At 24.8% G+C, this 26,353-nt stretch overlaps 7 protein-coding genes and 1 long non-coding RNA gene across 12 annotated transcripts; 3 read left to right on the forward strand and 5 right to left on the reverse strand.

Annotated features, from left to right (window-relative positions):
* Window positions 1-17: 17 nt before the first annotated feature.
* Window positions 18-3,402, reverse strand: LOC107996342 (pantothenate kinase 2, mitochondrial). Of its 4 annotated transcripts, none has more exons than XM_017054341.3 (9): window positions 3,261-3,402; window positions 2,723-2,901; window positions 2,466-2,639; window positions 2,195-2,362; window positions 2,052-2,128; window positions 1,791-1,967; window positions 1,569-1,704; window positions 1,368-1,481; window positions 18-1,295 (listed from the first exon to the last, which is right to left on the reverse strand). In XM_017054341.3, exons 1-9 carry the CDS (start codon window positions 3,385-3,387, stop codon window positions 1,239-1,241), a joined length of 1,209 nt encoding a protein of 402 aa, XP_016909830.1. In that variant the 5' UTR covers window positions 3,388-3,402; the 3' UTR covers window positions 18-1,238. The 4 variants fall into 4 exon arrangements, with proteins under 4 accessions (XP_016909830.1, XP_016909828.1, XP_061941802.1 ...); XM_017054339.3 differs by having other exon boundaries at window positions 3,246-3,387; XM_062085818.1 differs by lacking the exon at window positions 3,261-3,402 and adding an exon at window positions 3,181-3,198.
* Window positions 3,304-5,363, forward strand: LOC133667408 (uncharacterized). Its single transcript, XR_009832881.1, has 2 exons — window positions 3,304-3,439; window positions 4,193-5,363. It is a non-coding gene; the product is annotated as an uncharacterized LOC133667408 (long non-coding RNA).
* On the reverse strand, window positions 5,360-6,250 carry LOC107996270 (MORN repeat-containing protein 4 homolog). The gene is made up of 4 exons (XM_017054235.2): window positions 6,103-6,250; window positions 5,823-6,006; window positions 5,624-5,733; window positions 5,360-5,564 (listed from the first exon to the last, which is right to left on the reverse strand). The coding sequence occupies exons 1-4, from the start codon at window positions 6,110-6,112 to the stop codon at window positions 5,416-5,418; spliced, it is 453 nt and encodes a 150-aa protein (XP_016909724.1). The 5' UTR covers window positions 6,113-6,250; the 3' UTR covers window positions 5,360-5,415.
* Window positions 6,251-6,405: 155 nt separating this feature from the next.
* On the reverse strand, window positions 6,406-10,478 carry LOC107996333 (MMS19 nucleotide excision repair protein). Its single transcript, XM_017054325.3, has 9 exons — window positions 10,134-10,478; window positions 9,593-9,831; window positions 9,165-9,497; window positions 8,491-9,085; window positions 8,134-8,412; window positions 7,331-8,049; window positions 6,995-7,252; window positions 6,774-6,938; window positions 6,406-6,665 (listed from the first exon to the last, which is right to left on the reverse strand). Exons 1-9 carry the CDS (start codon window positions 10,228-10,230, stop codon window positions 6,468-6,470), a joined length of 2,883 nt encoding a protein of 960 aa, XP_016909814.1. The 5' UTR covers window positions 10,231-10,478; the 3' UTR covers window positions 6,406-6,467.
* Window positions 10,479-10,545: 67 nt separating this feature from the next.
* Window positions 10,546-15,298, forward strand: LOC107996334 (ubiquitin domain-containing protein 1). The gene is made up of 4 exons (XM_017054326.3): window positions 10,546-10,687; window positions 11,220-11,579; window positions 11,688-11,806; window positions 11,881-15,298. Exons 1-4 carry the CDS (start codon window positions 10,606-10,608, stop codon window positions 12,040-12,042), a joined length of 723 nt encoding a protein of 240 aa, XP_016909815.1. The 5' UTR covers window positions 10,546-10,605; the 3' UTR covers window positions 12,043-15,298.
* Window positions 15,292-17,343, reverse strand: LOC107996336 (cytochrome c oxidase assembly protein COX15 homolog). The gene is made up of 6 exons (XM_017054330.3): window positions 17,200-17,343; window positions 16,951-17,107; window positions 16,726-16,852; window positions 16,348-16,480; window positions 15,651-16,275; window positions 15,292-15,565 (listed from the first exon to the last, which is right to left on the reverse strand). The coding sequence occupies exons 2-6, from the start codon at window positions 17,104-17,106 to the stop codon at window positions 15,311-15,313; spliced, it is 1,296 nt and encodes a 431-aa protein (XP_016909819.1). The 5' UTR covers window position 17,107; window positions 17,200-17,343; the 3' UTR covers window positions 15,292-15,310.
* A 603-nt stretch (window positions 17,344-17,946) lies between these two features.
* LOC107996335 (xaa-Pro aminopeptidase ApepP) lies at window positions 17,947-20,241 on the forward strand. Its single transcript, XM_017054328.2, has 5 exons — window positions 17,947-19,061; window positions 19,155-19,481; window positions 19,550-19,680; window positions 19,785-19,960; window positions 20,027-20,241. The coding sequence occupies exons 1-5, from the start codon at window positions 17,947-17,949 to the stop codon at window positions 20,147-20,149; spliced, it is 1,872 nt and encodes a 623-aa protein (XP_016909817.2). The 3' UTR covers window positions 20,150-20,241.
* On the reverse strand, window positions 19,861-21,541 carry LOC107996337 (PRADC1-like protein). Of its 2 annotated transcripts, none has more exons than XM_017054331.3 (3): window positions 21,099-21,541; window positions 20,881-21,020; window positions 19,861-20,796 (listed from the first exon to the last, which is right to left on the reverse strand). In XM_017054331.3, the coding sequence occupies exons 1-3, from the start codon at window positions 21,181-21,183 to the stop codon at window positions 20,350-20,352; spliced, it is 672 nt and encodes a 223-aa protein (XP_016909820.1). In that variant the 5' UTR covers window positions 21,184-21,541; the 3' UTR covers window positions 19,861-20,349. The 2 variants fall into 2 exon arrangements, with proteins under 2 accessions (XP_016909820.1, XP_016909821.1); XM_017054332.3 differs by having other exon boundaries at window positions 20,881-20,993; window positions 21,099-21,335.
* Between the last annotated feature and the right edge of the window lie 4,812 nt (window positions 21,542-26,353).

A 26,353-nucleotide genomic window follows, 5' to 3' on the forward strand; every position in this document is an offset into this window, starting at 1 on the left:
AATAAGAAGAAAAACCATTTTATTTCCTAATAATTGTGTTATTTTATTACAAATATAATAAAATAATATTTATTTTTATATAATTTTATTATAAATATTCATGCAATGAAAAACACATTAAATGCATGTATGTAAGTCTATTAAACATATTTAAAATAAATTTCGTTTACAATATAAAATTTCTAATATTTCGCATCCAATACGAAATTATTTATTAATATAAGAAAACTATATATATTCTATTTCATAAAAATAAACTTATAAACAAATTTAAAAATCTTCTTTTTGTTATATATTTGTAAATTTATACAAATATTAGCCATAATAATAAATGTATCATAAAATACGTTTAGAAAAAACATTTTTTTTATAGTGTTATAAAACAAATATCATTGTGATATTTATCGTTCTATTGTTTATGTTATAAATTATTCTATAAAAAAAATGTTTAACAATATGTTATATGTTCATATCTCGAAGCATCGCACGTACTTATAATTCAGTAATGATAAATATATTATCAAATATATTTTGAAAATAACTAAAAAATGCATGTTATTAACCTATAAATGTGGCCACTAAACAATATATTAATTTGTATTAATTTTGATCATTATCGTAACAAATTACTAATCAATTATTATACTTTGTCTTTTAATAAAGTAAAAACTATTAATAATAATAACAATTATTAATAATAATAGTAATACATGTTAAGTACTTATCAATATAATTGATCTTTTTCTTCTGTTTTTTAATAATCATAGACAATTAAAAGATTGTATATAATTATAACAAATACTATGTTGTTTATGTGAGCATATATTTATAAAAACATTTAAAAAATAAAATATGAGGTAGACTCATTTTACTGATATAAAGAATATTGTGTAGCATTTATGCGTTTGAGTCTTGGTCCATTATAATCTTCTATATAAAGTCATGCAAGGTTTGTGCCCACATTAGGTTTTTATGCAGTTTTATACAATTATGTAACGTGTTTTAAAGTATCATACTGTGCTCATTCATTAAAACTATAACAAATATAACTACATTTAAAAGTAATACAATCCTGATCTTATATTTATATCATTACTAAAATACTTCCTGAGAAACTAAATATTATATAAGAAAATAAATAATTATGTTAAATAATTATATAATTATTTTCATGAAAAAGGTTCATTTGAATTAGAGAATCAAATGGAATGATATATATGTTTATATATTATTTCTCTCTATACTTTTGTTTCACCTTTAAATTGAAGCAGACATCCTACAGCACCAAAATAACCCTAAAATTAAAAAAGATTAATTAATAAATAAATACATTTAAATTTATTTAAAAAATTTATTATATATTCTACCTCATGTTCTAGAAATAAAGCTTTCATAGTTCCTTTAGACCAATAATCCATAGCATAAGCTAGAAGTTTCATTGATATAGGATTTACTCTGAGAAAGTTTCCTACAAATACAACCTAAAATTTTAATCAATATTATTAATAAAAATTGAATATAATAAATACAATAATCAATATTAATATAATAATATAAATATTTTTTACCCTCTCAATTTTTTCATTAACAGCACACATACGAGCGATAGAGCCAATATTGTTTGTAATAGTAACAAGTGTTGCACGTGCAAGATCTTGTTTACTAACGGCATTCCGTCGCTCTTTAGAATTCATTTGTCCAAAACTATATATAGAATAATATATATAAATAAAAAATAAATTATAAAGGCATAAAATGAAAATGATTTATTTATTCATTGAAATTATTACCTGCTTGCAACAAGATCTCCAGGAAGACCAAAAGGACCATAATCTCCACCATAAATATCCTTAACTAATTTATCTACTCTAGTATTATCACCTCCAGTTGCTAACTCTATTGCTTCTTCAAAAGTGTTGCATCCAGTTAATAAACAACATAATCCTAAAAATGTACCTCCACCTAGACTAAATGTGAAATAAATATTATTATATATTATAAAAATTGAATATTATATATATAATTCAATATTATACAAAAATGAAACATACCTGGTGCCAGATATTCTTTTATAATTTTCTGGTCCATAAACAGCTAAAATGCTTACTCCTGATCCTATATTTACAAGCTGTAAAATGTATTTATAAAATATATATATATAATACAGATTAATATTTTAGAAAATTAAACATACCAAAAAAGGATAGGGTTCAGAAAAATCATAGGGAACTTTCTGACATTTATTATCATCTGTAGGATGAGACCAATAATAACATTCATGTGGATTTGTTGTTTCAATATAAAGCATACCACGTATTAAACTATCTAGTTCATCAAATTTTGCTAAATTCATATTTACTTCCTATAAAAAAAATATAAATTTTTATAATTTATATGATAGAATATATATATATAAATTAAAATATATCATTAAAATATATTGAATAAAGAAATAAATAACTTACTTGTTTAAAATTATTTTCAAATTTATATGCTCCACCACCTGTAGCACAAACTGTTGTTACAAGATTTGCCATACCTTTAGATCTTGCTAATGCTAAAAAATTTCCCATTTCACTTGTAGGAAATCTAATAAAATGTAATGTACCACGTCTACCTCTAATGCAAACATTATCCATCTATAATAAAACAATATTTTAAAATTTTTAATATGAAAAATAATTGAAAAATAAAATATTCATGAAACATTCAAGAAACATACTTGCAAATGTGTATCTCTATGACCTGTTTTTCCATATGCTGAATTTTTAGTTAAATATCGTCGAATATTTTTTAGAGTCTCAAGTTCTGCATCTGCTTCATCTCTTGTAGTATCTTTAGGTTCAAAATATACTAATTTAGATAATGTACCTCCTATATCCATGCCAAACCATGGCATTGCTAAGAATATAAAACATTATGAATATGAATTATGAACATGAATATTAGAAATATTTAAATAATAAATAATTAAATAAAATTCAATCATTGCAAATATAAATTAATTTGTTATTACAAATTGTATATGAAAAAGCATACAGTGTTTATATTGTTTGAAAAAATGCAAATTATAAATTTATTATAAGCTTCAACAATATTATTGATTATAATATTAAAATATAAAATATAAATTATAATATAAAAAAGTAACAATAAAAAAATTAAATCATATACTGCCACTGTAAGGACATCTCAAAAATAATATTAATAAAAAAAATAAAAATGGCTACTCTAAGCACACATACACTTGAATGACTCACAAGGTGATGAATGATTTTTGGACTCCTTAGAAAGAGTCTCAGTATCAGTATAACCATTGGATGCCATAGCTTTTGTTGTGATATGATTTTTATAATTTTGAGGACTCATTGTTGATCTTCGAGTCATTTACAATCTTCTTCAATATATATAATTTCTTAGCTGGAAATTAAAAAAAAATGTGAATAATATAATATACTTCAATATATACAATTTAAAAAACTATAAACTAATTTCATACAATATTTTTATTTTAACATGATCATGTATAAATATTTTTAAAATATTTATTATATATTGATAACAAATCATTAAATTGAAAAAATTAAAAAGAAATTACTTATTTAAATATTCTATATATTTCTATATATTTATTCTAATATCTAATTATAATCTCCATATTTTTTGATAAATAAAAAAAGATACATTACTCATAAATTAAATAGATAAATAGATTAAATAGTAAAAGTATATTTTTTATTGTAATTTTATTATAATCAATGATAATGTCAAAAAGATTTATTTTATTATAATTATATCAAATAATTTAAATTTAAATTTAAATAACTTACAATATTTTGTTCAACTATTAATAATTAAATTGTCTCTTTATGACTTAGTCACTGTGTACATTCTTAATTGGTTAACAACACTGTTTTAAATATGCTAGATGAAAACTTATTATATATATATAACAAAATGATGAATTAAAATATAAAATATCATTATTATTTTACTAATATATTTAAAATTAATATTAATTAATTTTAAATCAAGAATAACAATTTTTAATAGTATTTGTAAAATAAAGTTATCGATACTTTTAACAATCTAAGATGACGAATTATAAGAATGACGGTATAAAGTACACTATACACACACAAAATTATTTTAATAATATGAATATGAATGACAAGTATTTATTTAATTTCAGAGAAAAACAAAAAAGTTCAACAAATCTGATCTCCAATAGATATTAACTATTGGCTAATTAAAAGATAAGAGGGAACAAACTACGCCATTGCGCTCATGTTAACCAATGATAGAAACGAAGCAATAGAGAATTGTTATAACTGTATTTTGTACGGTACAACTAAAAAGTAAAAGTTAAAATTAAAATATAATTCGACTTAAAAATATCATTTCAAATTAAATTAGATTCTTCCTATAAAAAATTGAAAAATCGTAGTTTAATATTAAATAAATTTTTCAATAAAAATAATGATCATTTTTAAGTCAAATTATTTTATTATCGAATAATAATTTTGATTTATTGTTAAAATTGGTTCTATTATAAAATATTGATTCATAAATTATTATAATTTTAATCAAAATATTATTAAATATTGCATTCAATTTATAAAAATAAATATGAATATAAAACTATCATCTTTATTTTAATTTTAATTTATTTTAACAACATCGTGCTAATACTGTTTAAAAAATATATCTTATAAAGAATTTTCAATAACTATTCAATAATTTTTCTTCTAACTCATTTGCTTTTCAAATTTGCATAATAATATGATAATAGAATGATAATCATGCAATTATAAAAATTTTTTATATTAATTTTTTTTATTTTTACATATGATATGACGTCATAAATCCATGTTACTAAAATCTGTATAAAAAAAACTCATAAAATATATATTACGAATTAATTTAATTTAAATTTTTAAGATTATAAAATTCAGATTTATTATGTTATATTATAAATTTTTGTATAAGATTTTTATATAAGCTATTTTTCTGTATATATTATTTTATATATATTTCATAATTATGTGTGTCTATTGACATAATATATAAAGGTCATAAATGTCTTCGCATTTTACGTAATTAAAAGCAAATATTTAATTACTATTTTATTATTATTTATTATAAAAGAACAATTTAGTATAAAAGAACAAAATAATAAATTATTGTATTAAATTGAAATAATATTACAATTATATATAATAATTATATGATTTAAAAAGTACTTTATAATTTTATTTCATATAATTTAACAAATAAGTTTGTCAATAATTTTTCTTATTAGCAATTTAATAAATAACATATAAAATATGGAATTAATAATAAATAAATTAAAATATGATATATTTTAAATCTCTTTATTAAGACTCAATATATTTATATTTTATATGTAGCTAATTAACTACATTGAGTACGGGCCATCATAGATATCTTCTGTGCTTTCTGTACTATATCTGGGCAATGTTTACGACGTACAAGTTTACAATCTTGAAAGAAACCTTCATTTCTAGGGAAACCATGTGATCCATCAGCATATGTAACTAATCCTAAAAACAATACTTTATTAATTTAATATAAAAAGTTTAATATTTAAGATCTTGCATACCTAATCCCCACACACGGCCACCACGAAATTCTCCTTCAAATTTCATACCATCTGATCTCCAAAATACACCATGACCATGAAACCAACCTTGCATAAATTCACCTTCATATCTAATAAAAAATATTATTAGATTGATAATCATAAAAAATAAAATAGAAAATTTTTTTATATATAAAATAACTTTATATATAATACTTACTTTGCTCCATCTGGAAATACTATAACTCCTAAACCAGAACACAGTCCATTTTGAAAACCTCCATCATAACGTGTTCCATCAGGAAGCAATAAAGAACCAGCACCATGCTTCAATCCTTTTGCATTCCAATCTCCAATATATTTTGTACCATCTTCGTATTTGTATGCACCATTTTTTACTATACCTATGAATAGATTTTAATACTATACATATTTTCATATATTTTTAAAATTAAAAAAAAAAAGAAAAAGAAAAAGAAAATCAGTAAATTAAGTCTTACCATCACCCATGCTTCTAGTGTACTAAATGTATTAAGAATAACTTTCAGGTTTCAATCCCATTATAGAAATCAATTCTTTATTCAATTATATACATTATGTACAATATATAGAACAAACATAATATAATGAATCAATTTCTTTACTCTTATAGGAAAAACTATAATGAAAAAAATCATTTGTTTGGAATATTGTATATAAATGAATATATAAAAGATTTTATATATAATTTCGAAAATGTATAAAACAACATTATAACTAAACTTATCTAAATTATCTATATTAAATAAAAATAAATGTATACATTTATAAATTACAAAAGACTTTATTGTGATAAATTTCATGTAAATTAAAATAAAACAGATCATTATTCTTTTAATATTCCTGGCGCACCAACTAAAAACCATCTTGTTCTTGCTTTTACTGCAGCTTTTCGTACTAAACGTTTTCGATCATCAATTGATACTGATAATTTTTCTAATACATCTTGTTTATATGTATTAATTAAGATAATTGGATATTTACAATAATTTGTTAGGCATTCTAGAGCTGCTATTCTGACTCTCTGTAATATTAATTAAAAAATATTAATTAAAATATAAATATAGATGTACAAAATTAAAATATTAAATTATAATTAAAATTATAAATTAAAATATTCATAAAATATTACCATTGTTTTATAAGTAGATAAGTTTAATAATCTCGGAATGAAACATTGTATTTTATCAGAAAAAATATCATGTTTAGTCTCTAAGAGAAGATTCAATGTTGTTAAAGTTAAAAAAAGTAATTGTTCATTGTCAAGAGATAAAGATTCTATTAAAAGAGGGACCAGCTGAAAAAAATAAAGATTAATATATACTATATAAATTGTTAATATATAATCAATACCTTAGACAAATACATAAAGAAGAGTTCTACAGGTACTTCTTCTAATAGCTGTACTAATGCACTTAAATAGTTCTGTCTTGAGATATTTTCAAATTCAAAATTTTTTTTAATTAAATGTTCAAATACTCTTTGTTTATATAAAATTTTAACATTACAAAAATTTTCTTCTATCAAAGTATCCTCATGTTTATTTGTTAAGATTTTATATTCTTGTGCTATATGTTGACCTATTTGATCATGTTTTAAAATATTGGTAAGCTGTGAATACAGTATTAAAAAAAATATTATATCTTATTTGTAAAATATTTTTTAAAAATATCAAAAATTTTTACATACTTCATTCAAAAATATTTCAACATCACAAGAACCTTTTGTAATTATAGCTTTTGTTAACCATACTTGTAAAGAAACTGCTGCTTTCATTATTTCAGTATTAACATTTAAATTCAAATTATTATTTATTTTCTCTTTGAAATATGATAAAATATGTAAAAACGATTCGTCGTTATCATTAACTTTGTTTAATATTACAGCAATAAATTTATGCGTTATGAGTCTTATATTTAAATTATTGTTAAATGCCAAATTATGGAGATTTTGTAATAAATTTAAATTTATTATGAAATTAACATTTTGACGTAAAGGAATGAAAAGATTCATTACAAAAATAGCATCAAATTCTGAAACTTGTTCACTCAAAATTGAAGCATATTTATTAATAAGATTTTGTTGCTCTTCAAGTGTTAAATTTCGTACAATTAATCGACAAATATTTAAAACTATATCTAATCTTTGATCTATAGGATTAAATCTAAGTGCAATCAATTTTTGAATTATATTACACTCATAATATAGATAATGTTGTACATTATAATCAATATTTTTTGTAGCAACTAGCTTATGAAGACATGTTAAAGCTGTAAAGCTTATATCAGAATTTGCAATATTTGTTTGCAATACAATTTGAGGAAGAACTTCAATAGCTAATTTATATGTTTTAGCAACAGCTGCTAGTACTTCTAATTTATGAATTTGTATTTCTATTTTCTCTTCACCTGAAACAATTAAAATGATAAAGTTTTATTTTAAAATAAAATATTCTAAATCACATATTTCTATTATTAAATTTATTAGATTACCAGCTAACTGAAATTTTTCTTTAATTAAATTTGATATTTCATCTGGATATAATGTAGCAAAACTTATAAGACATGAATGACAAAGTATTTTTATTTCATTATATCTCACTTCACTCAAACTACAAATTTTATCATAAATTAAAGTGCGATGTGTTTTATTTAAATATGCTTTTTGTATTGTTAAACCAAACAATATCTTGGATTGTAATTCTGTATTTTGTGTTGATAATTCATTTAAATATAAATTTGGTATATCTGTCCATGCTAATTCTGGAATATCTAAAAAAAATTTTATTTTATATTAAAATTGAAATAATTTTTAATACATATTTCAAAATATATGAGATATATATTTACCCTTGATGGTAAATCCATAATCAGAAGCAATTTTAATAAAAGTATTTAATGTTTCAATTAAAATTACTTTATTAATTATTGAAATATCAGTAGAATATTGACCAAGAGATAATGGTACTATTACTTTTAATATTTCTGTACATGATTCTTTATTGACCATTGCCACACATTCCAACAATTTTACAGTTGGTCTAAATAAACTAAGTTGTACATCATACATAGATAAATTTACATTTGTAATTATATCATCAATAAAACTTTTACAAAGTTTAACATCACTTGATATAGTTTCAATTAGAGATATAACTGCCTTCAAACTTGCATTTTTTAATTCTAAATCTGCACCTGGTATAATTTCTTTTTTTAAAGCAATAAATAATTCGGTCAAATGTGGTTCAAGGCCTTTTATACCAAATATTGGTGTACCCTTGCACAATAAATTCAAAGAATCCATCTTGGCAATTTTAAGATTAGAGAATAATTTATCAATTATAAGTGGTATACAGAATTCAGCAAATTCTGGTATAGCACAAAGACAAGGTGCCAATTTTTCTGCCAAATCATCACGTGTTATCCCTATTCCCTCTGTTCCAGACTGAAAAATGTCAAGTCAAATTACAATTCATATTCATAAATGATGTATAATTAAAATCTTGATTGGTTGATTTAATTACAGGATTGAAGTCAACTGGAAAGTAACATGCAATGACTTCAAACATTTCTTCAGTTAAATGGCCTAGTGAAAATTCTTTTATAAATTTTGGAAGTGCACTAAATAATAGCATAAGATTTCTAGGATCCCTTTCTCCATCTATAGCACTAATAACTCCATAAATAAAATCTGGTCCCATAGCTTTTAAATCTTCTATTTTATTTTCCAATAATGTTATAAATATGAAATATATATTCCTACGATCAAATAATAATTGAGATTGGCACTGAACATTTTCAAAAAGAGCTCTGAATAAATGTGCAGGTGAATCTTTAGGCAAATGAGTCATTTGAACCTAAAAGAATTATTATTCATTTATATAATTGTTTATATAATTATATAATTACCATTTATATAATTAAATATAATTTTAATAAATACAAAACTTACAATTGACAAAATTCCTTTTAATACTGCCGGTATAATGTTATGATGATCCTTTAATCTATCACAATAAAATAATGTTATAAAACCTAATTCAGCTTCATTCAAAAAATCTTTTGGTAAATAAAATAAAATAATGGAAAGGGCACAAATGCCCTTTTCTCGTATTTTAACATCTTTTTCTGTTACAAAAGGTCCAAGTTCTTCCACAACTGTATAAAGTTTTGTATAACCAGATTGTATTTCTAAATTAAAAAAGAATTATTTATTTTTTAGAAAGTTATTTATTTTTAAGAAAGATAAATTTTAAACAAATATTTTTTATTTTAATTTACAAATTTAATAATTCTAATAAAAATATTTTTATTAATAATTTAATTAAAATATTTTTATTAATAATATTTTTATTAATAGATAAATAGAGATAAATAGATAAATATAGATAATATTTTAATGAACTATAAACAAGTTTTCTAGTTTTTGCTTTAAACATCAAGGCCAATTATCTATATGTAGAGGAAGAACAATCATGCTAATTAATACACACCTAAAGCGATCTGTTGGCACGTTATGTTCAGTGTTTCATCTTCTTTAAAAGCAGTAAGAAACCTTTCTTTAAAAACAGTACTTGTAAGTGAAGCCATTGCAAACCATGCCTTCTTTCTATGTTACTTAACCTTAGTATATTAATAAAATATAATTTTATCAAATATAATCGTGATTAATTTTTTGATTTAAAATTATTAAATATATCTCAATCACAAAATAATTTGATAACAACTATTTCGCGTGATGGGCTTTAATAAAATAGTATTTATTAAAAAATTGTTTATAAAACTTGTTTTATTTAGGTTTTAAACCCATTTATATGAATTAACATTTCAGGTTAGGTTACTAATGATTCGATTATAGCGCCTCTAATGGTACCGATTTGTAATTCAGTGGATAAGATGGACGAAAATGGCATGTGAGGTGTTGTTAAATTTTAGTGAAATGTTTGGTTACATCAGCCACCTAGGATGGGAGGCTGCATAGGTATAACAAGGGCAAGAAATGCCTCTGTTGATAATACTACAGGAAATTCTACGAGAGTAAATTCAGGTAAAAATTAAAATGAAATTTTGCGCGTAGAAATTGCAATCAACAACAGTTAACCTTGAAGATAGTTCAGGATTTTTCCTTACCTTCCTACCTAGCATTTATTGCGTGTTATGCATCGATATTTGCATATTATTTATTACATAAAATATTATTGAAAGATTGAATTATATGTATACATATATATATATATGTATTATACATATATATGAATTATATGTATATATACTACATGATATATATATATTTGTATATATATATATATATATATACACACACACACACATATATGTGTATATTATAATATTTTATGATATCAAACAACTTTATAAAGAATATTTTTATTATATTAAAAAAAAAAGAATTGTTAAAATTTCAACATTGTCAATTTTTTAAAATTGGAATAATTATATTTTATAACATAAATTATCTTCATAACTATTTTTAGTTTTATCAAACTTTTAAAATATGTTTTTACATTTTTAATTTTATAAAGAATTTATCATATTATAAAAAAAATGTTATATTTACATAGGAAATTCAAGAAAAAATCATCCATTATGTCATGAGGCAATTAGATGGAAATCAGATGTACCTTTGACAGAAGGACAGTTAAGAAGTAAAAGAGATGAATTTTGGGATACTGCACCTGCATTTGATGGACGTAAAGAAATATGGGATGCATTAAGAGCAGGAGCAACAGCAGCAGAAGCTCAAGATTATCAATTAGCACAGGCTATATTAGATGGAGCTAATATTTCTGTTCCAAATGGTTTTTTAACAGAATGTTATGATGAATTGGGTACCAGATATCAAGTTCCCATTTATTGCTTATCATATCCAATTAATATTGTGAAAGAAGATAGTGGAAGAGATTCTCCTGCTGATTGTTCAGGTAATATGCAATTTCATAAAAAATTTTTTTGTAAAAAATTTAAATTTTATTAAAAATCATATTTTTAAAAATAAAATAAATTTTTAATATATATTTATTTATTTATAGAACCTATTGATAGTGGAGTTGAACAGACATTAAAGCTAAGATTATCAACTACATTAGGTGAAGTTAAATTGCCAGTGTATAGTAAAGATACTATTGCTACTGCTAAAAAGAAATTGCAGGTATGTATATAATCATTCAAATTATATTTCATACCTCTATTCTGCATTAATTTATGATTTAATTTAATGAATAGAGTCAAGAAGGTTTAGAACCATCTCGTCAAAGGTGGTTTTTTGGTGGAAAGTTATTAGGTGATAAAATGCATATAGAAGAAGCAAAAATACAACCAGGCTATGTAATACAAGTAATTGTAAATCCAGAAAAATTAGATGACAGTCCTGTGAAAACAAGTTGAACTAATATTGCAGATACAAGTTATATTGAACTTACATCTTTCTCTGATAAACATATTCTTACCTGCATTCAAAGTAAGAATACATTTTTTTTTTAATTTTATATTGTGTCATTATTAAGATCAGAGCAGCAATCTTGAAGTGATTTTTTATAATAAAATGCACTTACAACGTAACTTTCGTAAAATATATATATATAAATATAAATATATATAATATATATATAATATGTGACAATATATTTATATGTATTATATATATTTATATACAATTGTTATAAGGATTAAATAATATTGCGTTTAAATTGTGGGTTGTGATTATTTAATTTTTATTAATTTATAAACTAGTTCAAAAAAAAATGCTAACTACATATAAAAATAAACTGTTAAAGAATTTTGATTAACATTGGTTTAAGTTAAATACTTACAAAAAAGATTATGAATAATTGGTATTGAGATAACATTTACCTCATAGCAGGAATGTTGTTATACTTATTTGTTATTACCAACAAAGGTGCTGGTGCTGTAACACTTGGGAAACTAAGTATTACATGTAGAAAATTATTCTATGCTGCTTATTAAACAATGTTGCATAATTATATAATATAAAAATTAAATTGTACACTTAAAAAAGATTATAATAATAACAAACAATAATGATAAGGAAATTATAAAAAAAATTATATAAATATGAATGAATATAAAAATACAATGGACAATAGTGAAAAAAGGAGCAAAGTATATAACTAATTGTTGCAATGCATTTTTCTTTCATTTCTTATAAATTCTACATTTTCTGAATTTTTTATAATTAATAATTTTAATTTTTTTAAAGTCAAATCAATAGAAAAAAATTAACAGCTTTATTACATAATATGTAGAATATATACACAAATCTTTGACATTTTCATTTTGATTAAATTTATTAAATTTTTTGTAAATGTATCGTGAATGTTTATAAGATATATATTTGGATTATTTCATAAAAGTACATGTTGGCCTATTAGTGGCCTAAAATCTACGATTCCTTCCTATAAGTACTAAGAAGATATAATATAAGATCTATACTGCTGAATAATGCACAGAAGAAAAAATGTACGATTAATAATTAAATTACATGTGGTGCAGAATGTATAATTTTTATATAATTTTATCAGCACAATCACTTTCATATCTATGTTTCATATTTGTGCTTATAATAAAATGATCACAATAAAATCATTACTGCTAATTCAAGTTTAATAGCACTTAATTCTTACTTCTGCTCCACATGTTGCACAAAAAAAATGATCTAGAGTATAATTATATCAGATGACATATTATGCGTGTGAATTTATTGACTGTACTAACCCAGCAGTGATAAGTTTGTTTTTTCATATGCATTGATTATAAAATTATAATATATAATATTGCGTGTGCGTGTATGTATAATACGTAATATATAATATGTATGTATACAGATACATATGTTGGTTCCACTATTCTCAATTTGAGTGTCAAAGCAAACATATTTAATCTTATAAGTAATTTATTTATAAATTGGATTATTGCATACAAGTGATAGAAATGACTGGAAGCAATCATTAAAAATATGAACATAAATGTATGAAACCCTGTTCATATTAAGAAAAATCTTGCATTAACTATTATGCATTTTTTTGATACATTATAAACATCAGTGCAAATAAAGCAAGCACTTGTTTTAAGTCTGTAAATTTAAAAGTTCCATATATTATTCACTATATTATTCATTTATTTACATCAGTAATTGTGTTCAAGAATTAGCAAAAATAAAATCTCTTTGTTCAATAATCTGTAATTAATGATGCATTAAGAATATATAAATACTGAATAATGTTGTTTAAACCGACATTTCTTTAGTAAAACTGCAACATTGTCTAAAATATTATTTTTGATGAGCTTTAGTCTAAACACACATAATCGATAATTGACGATCGTATCAATTAAAATATTGATCAATTAGTTCATGACTGATCAAAGGCACAAAATTCTATGTCTAATAATTAAAAAAGAATTAAAAAATGAAATATTTTCCATTTGTTTTATCGATTATGTATAAATAGACTTGAGTTCATATATTATAAATATGAAAATGATAATACTGCATTTATAGAGACATTTGTTACCAGGAATTAAGACATAAGATTCTCAATGGAACAATAAATTCTATCAGACTGATATTAGTTTTGCAATATAGAATTTGTGTTATTTACAGTACATAGCAAGAGACTGCATTTTAAGTTCATTTGATTGATATTCAAATAATACAAGAAGATTATTTTGTGTATAGTATTAATTAAACTATATTTTCACGCATATTTCATATAAAGATTTTAATATAAATGTTGCGTTTTTTTAAGTGATATAATTTGTATTTGTATGAATGATAATATACATTTTCCTTTTTTTAATACTCATGTCCGTATAATGTTGAATAAAAATGTGATGCGGCGCAATTGTCATATAATAAAATAAAAATATGACGAGTGTAAATAAAAAGTGTTACAATAATGAAAGTGCAATTTAGAACGCCTCTTAAATATTGCTACTGCTTAATATTAATAATGCTATGTTGGACCAATATAAGGCGTTTTAAACGAAAAACAAAGATTAAAGGACGACTGATTGGAGATGAGGTAGAACAACTGCCAATAAAAGTAAAATTGAATTCATTGTATTGCTAATCAGAAATTATAAAATATGAAAAAATTTTTTGAAATGTTAATAAAAAATATTATTATAATTAAATAGCAATTATTCATTAAGCAGGGTTTACACATTTTTTAAACTAATTGAATAAGTAATATTACTTATTAAAACTAATTTTTGAAATTAAATGTTAGTACTAACATTATTAAATATTTATCATATGCATAAAGCATAAAAATAAATAAATGATGTTAGTAATAAATTTTTTATTTTTTAAAAATAATCCAGTCACGTTCGCAAAATATAATCTAAAAATGTTAATATTTGTTTAATATTATTTTAAATTAAATGTTTATTTGTTCTTTTTAATATGAAATTGAAAATACATTTTCAATGATATAAAATTACTTAAAATTTGATATATTTGTATAATAAATATATTGCCTTAAAATGAATGTAAATGATTTTCCATAAATATTAATCATTATAATTTATGCATTGTCAAATAAAATATAATATTATGAAACTATTGTAGCACTTTTTTTTATGAATTTTTAAGTAACAAAAAAATAAAATAAAATATACAAGATATTTTATAAATTTATTTTAATACATATTTTAAATATTTTAATTCATGACATAACCATATCATTGTACTCAAAACAATAAGACTGCCAGATTGATGAGATGCAGCTATTGGTAAAGGTACATGATGCAACAATGTTGAAATACCTAATAGCACTTGTAAATAGCCAGCACAAAGAACTGCTGTTGCAGCTTTTTTTGCATTACCCGGAAGTTTATATTTACGAGATGCAATTGCAATATAAGTTATTAATGATAAAGTTGTAATACCCTGTAAAAAACAAATTTAATTTATAATATTATATTTTAGTTTATAATATCATAATTTGATTCAATTATTTTTTCTTAAAATATACCAGAATTCGATGATCAAATTGTATTGTAGTTGGATTTTCAGTAAAATTTTTCCATATAGGTGATATCGCAAATATATCATCTGGTATCCATTTATTTGCCATTTTTGGAAATGTATTATAAATAAGACCTGCATCCATTCCTGCAACGAAAGCTCCGGACAAAGCAGTAAAGAAGACTAGTCCTTTCGTTAAATGAACCAATATTCTAAATTTCTTCAGTTTTGATTTCAGATCACTAATATTAACATTTGAATTATTAAGAATTAATTTTTGAGCAGGAACCAAGTAATTTAAAGCATTATATAAAAATCCTGTATATAATAGAAATGCTATTCCCAAATGCGCAGCCAAACGATACTGTGAGACGCGGGGTACGTCTGAGGGTTCCACGAAACGATCTTCTAAACCCGATTTAACCATATACCAACCCATGAGTCCTTGTAAACCAATTAATGAACCCAAAATGGTTATTCTGATTTTCATGCCTGGTTTTAGCATACCTTTTGCCCAAAAATAAGTAGCTGGAACTATGAAAACAGCACCTATCAAACGTCCCCACATTCTATGCAAATATTCCATCCACCAAATTCGTTTAAATTCTTCCAATGTCATATTTTGATTATTACTAAAAAAAAATTAAAATAATATAAAAAATGAATTTTATAAATAATATTATTTTATATTGTAAAACTCTTACATTTTATATTCAGGAAATTGTTTATAACGTTCAAATTCTGCATGCCACTGATTTTCAGTAATTGGCATTTTTTCTCCAAGTAATTTCCAAGTAACCATGGATAAACCAGATTCTGTAAGTCTTGTTACACCTCCTAAATTCATAGGTAAAATACAAATAATAGTTCTTTTTCAATTTCTTTATTTATATTGTTTTATAATAGAATTTTATTATATATAAATATATTAACATGTTATAAGCATATGTATTAATTGTAATAATGAATATTCGTTTAAAGTATTCCTAAATTATGATAAATTTATTTTCCATAAGTTTTATCTACAACTGCTTTTATGATAGTACAAGCGCAATAATAAAAAAACCAATAAAAAACTGTACCTAAAATAACAGCTACAAAAATCATGCCACTACAACTTAATAACCATTTGCCCAAAACTTTATCTGATTTCTGACTTGATTTTGATGCAAATCCTTTTGTAATGATATTATATCCTTTAAATAAATCCTGAAATTAAATTATTACATAAAATTATTTAAAATTATATTATTATACATTAAATATATAGCTATACATATGTATTATTATATACTTATATACAATACTTTATGCAAAATAGAATTCCTTTTCATTAATGTAAGAGTTGTATTTGTAATTATTGATTTTGGAGTATATGTATATAAATTTTTTTTAATTGGAAGAAACTTTATTATATTACTTCTCATCATTGTTGAAGTACAATATCTTGTTAAGTTCAACATGCTAGAAAAGATTAAAATTTAATAGTAAAATTAATATTAAAATTTAGATAGTAATTAAAAAACAATGATTTGCATAAATAAATATATACTTACATTGTGATGTTATATCTTTTCTTAAAATGATAATTCTCTTTTACAACTCTTTATTAATTAATATAAATAAGTGTATATATATATATTATTTTTACATTTTCGTATTTATTTTAATATATAATATATTTAAATAAATATTGTTAGTTACAAAAATAAGAAAAAATTTGTCAATTTTTAAGTGTTAGATAGCATATTGATAATTACGAAAAATTTTTGTAAAACGTAAATATCAATGAAGTTATTGTTATGATAATAATAACAATAAAAGTTCAAAAAATTCTGATACACCGCTTAATTATAAATCGTAAGAATAACAACGGTTCTCAAGATAACTGTCAAAAAATTACGTTATAAATTATACGATTCAAATAGCATGTTCTTTCTAACCTTATGTAAAATAATGGCTAGTACGTAAAACATCATACATTTTCAAATTTTATACATCAATTTATATTATTGAATTTATATTTGATATACTCCTAATAATTTTTCATTATATTCATAAAACGTTTGATAAGATTACTTTTTTATTTCGATAAGATAACAGTGTTATAATTCAAATGTATGGTACAAATTGAGTGATATTCGTGTCACAAATACATATATTGGTAAATATATTAATTTTAAATTTTATTTTTAATTATTATCATATTGATTAAAATATTACATGAATTTTTCTAATTTATATAAAATTAAACATTTTTTTTGTTTTAGTATATTATATATTAATAAAAGACAAACATCAATATGGCCCAAAGAAGTGGTATAATTAAATTAGCTAAACTACGAGAATTAATGAAAGCTGTTCAAATAGGTGGACTTAAAGAGAAAGGTATTCAGGCTTTAATTGTAAGTTCAGATGATGCTCATCAATCAGAATATTTAAGAGAGCATGATAAAAGAATTTGTTTCATAAGTGGTTTCACTGGTTCTTTTGGTACTGCAATTATTACACAAAACAAAGCTTTACTCTGGACTGATGGAAGATACTATATGCAAGCTTTAGCTGAATTTGATCCACCAGAAGAATGGACTTTAATGAAAGAAGGTTTATTGGACACTCCAACTAGAGCTGCTTGGTTGACTTGTAATTTACCTCCTAAATCTACTGTTGGTGCAGATTCTAATTTAATAAGTTATACAGAATGGGTAGTTTTACATACTAGTTTAACTGCTGCTGGTCATTGCTTGATGCCTCTTGAGGAGAATCTTATTGATAAAGTTTGGGGTGATGAACAACCTGCTCCTACAGCTAATATTATTGTACCTCAATCATTACAATTTTCTGGGTGTATAGCAGGGAAAAAAGTGAAATTATGTAGGGAAGTAATGAACAAAAATAAAGTAAAAGCACTTGTAATCACAGCTTTAGATGAAATAGCATACATTTTAAATTTAAGAGGATCTGATATACCTTATAATCCTGTCTTCTTTGCATATATCATTCTTACATTAGATCATTTACATTTATTCATTGATACAAGCAAACTTACAGAAGAAGCTCAACAACAATTGATTATTGAAGAAATAAATTTAATTTATCATCCATATGAAGATATACATAATTGTTTAAAGAAAATTGCGAATTTGTGCATAAATGATGATAAAATATGGCTAAGTAATAGTTCTAGTTATGCTTTACATGCTGATTGTGGAGAAGCAAAGAAACATATAAAAATTACTCCGATAAGCATCATGAAGGCAGTAAAAAATAATACTGAAATAGCGGGAATGAAAGCGGCACATGTACGAGATTCAGTTGCGCTTGTAAAATATTTTGCTTGGTTAGAAGATCAAATTAAAAATAAAAAGAATACTGTCACAGAAATATCTGGAGCAGCTCAACTTGAAAAATTTAGACAGTAAGAAAATTTGTATATAATATTATAAAATTTAAATATAGATTATAAATTTAGATAATAGAAATGTTAATCATAATATTTATTATTCAAAAGGGAACAAGAACATTTTATTGGACTCAGCTTTCCTACAATATCTTCAGTTGGACCACATGCAGCAATAATTCATTATCTGCCAACATTGAAAACAGATGTACCAATTACAGATAAAGAAATTTATCTTTGTGATTCTGGAGCACAATATCAAGATGGTACCACAGATGTTACAAGAACATTACACTTTGGTAATCCAACAAATTTTGAGCGCGAATGTTTCACGAGAGTATTTAAGGGACAATGTCGTCTTTCATCGACGATCTTTCCTTTAATGATACAAGGAAATTATCTTGATACACTTGCTCGAGAAAATTTATGGAATGTTGGGTAAATGTATTTATTTTGCTTATAAAATGGAAAATACTATTTATTTATATTTAAATATACAATTACAGTCTCAATTATCTTCATGGTACAGGACATGGAATAGGTTCATATCTAAATGTTCATGAAGGACCAATCAGTATTTCTTGGAGACCATATCCTGATGATCCAGGTTTACAACCTGGCATGTTTCTTTCAAATGGTATAATATAAAAAATTTTTTTTCATCATTATATATATATATATATATATATAATGTATATATATATATAGTATATCTATTAATATAACTAATAAAATCATTAGAACCAGGATATTATGAAGATGAAAAATTTGGCATTAGATTGGAAAATATAGAATTGATAGTAAAGGCAAATACACATTATAATCATAAGAATCGTGGTTTTCTTACTTTTGAAACAGTTACATTGGTGCCTATTCAAACTAAACTACTTGATGTTTCCTTATTAACGGATGTTGAGGTATAGATTCAATTTGTTCTTCTTATATTAATTACTTTAAAATAATTGATTACAATTTCTTTTCAGATTCAATATTTGAATAATTATCATGCAAAATGTTTGAATACTATAAAACCTCTATTGCAAGGACCAGAAAATATTCAAGCACTTGAATGGTTAGAAAGAGAAACTCAACCTCTTACAAAATAATTGCTAATTCACAAGAATAAATTTGATAAAATTACATTTCTTATCATTTACAATTACAATAAATTTTTTATGATTATTTTGATTGCAACTAATCCCATTTTTTTAGTAATAATTTCAAAATTTATTATCTTTTTAAGTTATTTGCTTTATGATATAAAAATCAACGAAAAATTCTATGAATAACAAAACCACCAAGGAAATCACCAAAACAACCAAGGAGGTTGATGTAATTTATCTAAAGAAGTATAAGTTAAATTCACTGGGATATTGATTAAGGCAAATGGTTGATTCAAACGTTTTAGAGTCTGCCGGATCATTTTGCCGTTCTTACCGAGCAAAAATCCAGCGGGAATGTTTACAGTCTTTGATGACGGAATAGTATCATCGCGTATCATCTCTATATAATAATAATCAGCCCATAAAGAATTAGTTATTGATTCTTCCATAGAAGATGAATGATAATCTGCTATGATTACAGCTTTTGCTCCAGCTTCTTCTGCCATTATGCTTTTAGCAAAAAAACTACAATCTCCTCTCTCAACTAATGCAATTCTACCTTTTAATTCTTTTGCATTTCTTACTATTTGACAGCCATGAGGAGGATCAGTTGGTACTAAAGGAATTTTTTCTTCTAAAAAACTTGCATTCTAAAAATATAAATATAAACAATAACTCAAAATTAAATTTTTACTTATAATTTTATATAAATTATACTGTTTTCATATACGTACGAATGGCGCTCCAAAATCTTTCGCGGGCCTTAATTTATACGTATACTCCAATTCCGGTGGATATATAATTTCAAAAAATACATCTGAACCAATACTTGTATCGATATAAGAACCTATCGATTTGTATGTAAAAGAATGTCCTAATAAATATTTAGTCACAAATAATTATTTAATAATAAGTTAATTTATAACTATATATGAAATTGCTAATTACTAACCTCCACCAATGCCACCAGATATTCCAATATTGAGGAATATAAGAATGAAGCAAGAACCAAGAAATCTTATTTCTTGTATTTGCATGATGCATTCACATTGTTAATAACATAACAAACATTTTAAAAAACTTAACCTGTCTAACATAACCAACAAGCTGTTTTCATTCGTGAACGTGAATAATACGCAATCATCTAATCCAATATATATGTGTGTACGCAACTATGTAATAAAAAACACGTTACTAAATTCCATTGGTTAAAATATAAAATATTTTTATAAATATTGAATACTTAAAAATTTATATAAAAAATAATTTTTATTTTTTTTTAAATTTATATCTTCTCTTGATAAAGATTATAATTATTTTATTTTTTATCCTTATAATTAGTTATGCGTATAACTATTCTTAGTAATTTACCAAGAATAAGTTAATATCATTTTTTATAACAAATAAAAAAAATATAAAGTACATAGAATAAAAATACAATATATCATGCATAAAAATATTTTTATCTTTTCTAATATTTAATTAGTTGTGCATTTCAAAAAATATTCAAATATTCTTATTGCACATTATTAGTATAAATAAAATTAAATAAATTTCTTATTGGTAATTGAAATTATTTTTTGGGAAATATCAAAATTTCTTAATTGTTGCAAATTATATGAAAAAGATGACGAATAACATCAATATATAAAACAAGAAAAGCAATTAATAGATGAAGATAAAGATAGAATAAGAATTGATTATTAATGCCATCTTACGAATGCTATAGAAATTTTTTCAAAAACATATTAATAAAATAAAATAAGAATTGATCATCAACGTCATCTATAAGTACTGTTGAAGAAAAATAATTCTTTGAAGAAATGTTCTTTGTACTCAAGAGATGGCATTAAAGATCAATTCTTATTCTAATCACTTTTTATTTTTTCTTAAAAAGAAATAATAATTCTTAAGAAAATTATATGATCAAGAAATAATTTTAAAATTTAAATAACTTTATCATTTTCTTTCGTTATTACATATTGATTAAAAATCTTAAGAAAATTTATTTTATTCAATTTTTATATATTGTAAGTATATAGAACTTAGAGATAGCTAATTTTGTATTTATATTTCATATAAAATTTTATAAATCTATTTTTTTCTTTTCTTAAAAAATCCTATATATTTTGTATATTTACTTTATATACTTTTATAATTCCTGAATTTTTCAATTTTTCAATTTTGACCAATTTTTCCACTTTGTATCAGGAGAATATAAGTTGATAGAAGGTTGTTTAAGAAATTTTTCTATTTTTTGAATTTTGCCATTTTATATTAGGAAAATATAAGTTGATAGAAGGTCGCTCGAGAAATTTTTCCAAGAATTTTGCCGGTTCTTGGAAATGATGTCAAATTCTTGGAGATAATGTCAAATTCCTGAAATGAAATTGTAGAAACGAAATTTTGGCTAATTTTTTAATTTTATATTAAAATATTATATTATTAGAAGTATATAATAAATTTTTTTTCAAAAATTTTAAGTCCAACAATTTTTAACGAAATTTTGTCAAAAGAGAAAGAAAAAAGCTCGCCAAGAAAGAATTTTTATAAAATTTTAATAATTCTATACCATATACTGTTAGCTATTGCAATTGTTATTTTTTTAAAGTTTTATATCATTTTTTAAATAATTTTTTTAATTTTTAAAATATTATTTTTATACTTATACTTTTATTTTTATACTTTATACTTTTATTTTTTATCTGAGAAATATCAGTTATATATTTGCAACTGCTATTATTTTTAAAATTTTAAATCATTTTTTTCAACAGTTTCTTTATAGTTTCTAGAAATATCTATTTTTTTGCATATTTATCCCTTTTCTCGGTCGAATAGAATATTTGATTGATTTTATGATTAAGATATATTAAAAGAATATAATGTAAGAAGTATTTTTATATATTGGATTTATACGTAGGTATTTAGTACTGAGTTTTTTGGAAATTTAAATCTTGCATCCTTATTTCTTTATGTTATCATATTGTCAAAAATATCATTTTTTATTATTTTCTTAATCTTAATTAAAAGTTTGAAATTTGATATACATATTTGTTTTATATTGCTTTCTGGTAAATAACATAGCTGAATTTATTGTGACGGACAAGTAGTATAAGTCAATCATTAATCAGAAAAGTAGTCAAATCAACTATTGGCCAAAATATCAGCATATAAGACAATGTACAATATATGACAAGATAAAGATATATATAAAATATATATATGTATACTATATACAAGAATTAAAAGTATATTAAGTGAATACATACAGAAATATAAAAATGTATATAAAATATACATATAAAAATATACATATAATATATATTGATCAAACCATATATTCATACTGGATAAAGATACGTATAATACGTATATACGTATTTTATGTAATATATACATAATATTAAGACTTTTTCTGCTGTTAGGATAACAATAAATTTTTATTTAGAAATATATTTATGAATAAAATTTCAGAATATTTTTTATGTTCTATATAAAACATGAATTTGATTGTAGTGAATAATCCTGTACATATATCTATTGTTATCTAAACATTTAAAACAAATCCTAATATAATATTAATATATATTTACATATTGAATGTAATTCTTAAATTCGCCGCTCTAAATTATAGAGGGCACATCAAAACAACTATTTGTACGATCGGTAATTCAGGACATGGAACACAAACTGTCATAAGAAAGGAAATCTATTTCGTACCTTATCTTCTATTTATTGGCAACTTTTTAGTAGAATATGTAAAATAATTTTTTGAAGACAAACATATTTCTTCGAAATTTTGGAATGAAATTATAAATGTAATGCAATTTTCATAGAATCGAAGCAATTATTTCAACAGTCGATAAGATGTAAGTTTGAAAAGCAAAAGGAAACGAAAATTTGCGCATGCGCAATACTTCATTGCATTTCATGAATGGATGAACAGAGTGAATGAATAGACGTCAGCTGAATAGGGTTCGGTATACACATACACTTGCATACGTACGCACCATAGAAACTGAAATTGTAAAAATTCAAAGTGCAAAAATATAGAATGGGTATAAAAAAATCACTTTCTAATCGTATATTTCATGCAATTATTTTATTAAAAATTATACAATTATATATAAGATACGTATTATCGTATCGTAAAATGTGACGAAACAAGTACAAAATGTATAAGGCGATTAAAATTTAATAAATGAATATAATTTTATTCGATATAAAAAAATATTTTGAAAATTTATATACCTCCGTGTTGTCGAAATTTCGAGAGATGACGTCTAAATCTGTACGTATCTGGAAATCGAAATAATTCGATTTTTTCCCAAGATGCACTTATGACGTAAATGGTAGAAAGTTGAGTAGTAATCGCTTCATTTTTTGCTTTTTCATTGTACAGTGGGCTTGGAGCAGCAAGTTACGCGCGTACGTTTCCCGCCTACGAATCGCAATTCCATTCCAATAGGAGCATTGCGGAGTTATAAAATATTTGAACGAAACGTAAAGCGTTCACATTTGTATGTATCCGGCGCTATGCACTTTCCTCGACTATTTATTAGTTGAAACGGATCATAACATCCGGTAAACGGGAAGATCGAGTCGATGACTGGCAGCCTCGATTATTCGCCAATACGCGGTTATTCGCCAAATGTACAATCGGTATATCCTGCGACAAATAAACGAAAATTAATCTCGATAAATTTTCAATCTCCTATTTCCATTCCGTAACTCACCGACGACGCAAAGAGGAGAAGCAGGTGTTGTTTTATCGTTCCAAAATCGATCCACGGTACGGAGGAATCCCGTTGACGTTAATGCACTTACAAGCCTACGAAAGAGGGAAAGAAACGAAGTGACGAAAGCGTAATCATCCTTCTTCCACCGATCGATGCCCGTTCTAATCTTATTATCATTCTTCGCTTCACGGGACCCTGGAAAAAGAAAAAGAGAAGGAAGAAGAAGAAGAAGAAAAAGAAAGAAAAGAGTATCAAATCGTTGCAACGGCGCATAAAGTGACCGGCGCGGTAAAAATAACGAGCGGCGATCAACGTAATTCCTAAAATATCTACGAACGTACGAGCGGACTATTTTTGTATCGCCTTTGCAACCCTCTGCGGTAGTGGTGGTGGTGGAGGTGGTGGTAGTGGAAAACGCGAGTATACCTCGCAACGTGCATACGATACCCACTACCCCTTAACTCGCCCCTCCGGGATTACGTCGGCGTCAGAGCCACCCCTTCCTCTTGCAGAGCGGGAGGGGAAGGAGAGGGTCGGCGGAACGCTCTTCCCGGACTCGAGCGGTCAAGGGCAGTGGCGTCGCGTGACGTCATACGGCGCTGCAGTGACGCAATCAGTCGCCAGGGGCAACCCGTCGGCTGACGGTCGCCAGGCAACCCCGTGTTGCCCCTCTGGCCCCGGCCTCTACCCCCTGTCGTGACCGTTCGTTCCATCGGGCTCTCTCTCCTCGCCAGCGCTCTGTCCTCTCCGCACGTGCCGTTCCTCAATGAATCCCCCTCGCTCTCTCTCGCCACCTTTTTGCCCTTCCCCACCACGCCGCATACGCTGCCTCCACCGCCACGATCTCTACCTTGGTTTTACGTTGACGTGACCCTAACCCCCAGCGAGGACTTCTCCGGATGCTGCTCCGTACGCGCCGCGACCCGATCCAAGGATTCTTTCCGCTTTATTCTCGTCCGTCTTTTCCACTGTTTTCCACTCTTACTCTTACTCGTTACCAATTTATCCATGTTTCTAGCTACACGTATATACATGCCGGACGAATGAGAAACTTACGTAATCGATAAAAGTGGAATGGAATAGAATTGGTGAAAGGAATTTCGTTCTGTACGGAGAGGAATACAATCGTTGGAAATCGTTGGTTCAGAGTTTGGCGTGCCGTGTTTTATCATCGATCGATTCGTCGCGGCCCGAAAATAAACAGGCCACCGAATTAAACGTTACGATAAGATCGGTTTTATTACGTGAAACCTACCCCCTAATTTCTGTTCACGGCCCACCTAGCATCCGCTTCACCCCTCGCGGCCGGCTTACCGAATTGCGTCACTCCGTTACTGGAGACGCGAAATTCGAGTCCTCGGTAGCTCGGTTATATACGCTGCTCTTGCATCGATCTCGTTGGACAACGTTAGAGTGGCGAGAGTCATAAGTCAAAGGTAAGCGAAACCGATCGTAGGGATGAATCGAA

The sequence above is a fragment of the Apis cerana genome, linkage group LG15 (assembly GCF_029169275.1).
Source record: "Apis cerana isolate GH-2021 linkage group LG15, AcerK_1.0, whole genome shotgun sequence".
Lineage (NCBI taxonomy): Eukaryota > Metazoa > Arthropoda > Insecta > Hymenoptera > Apidae > Apis > Apis cerana.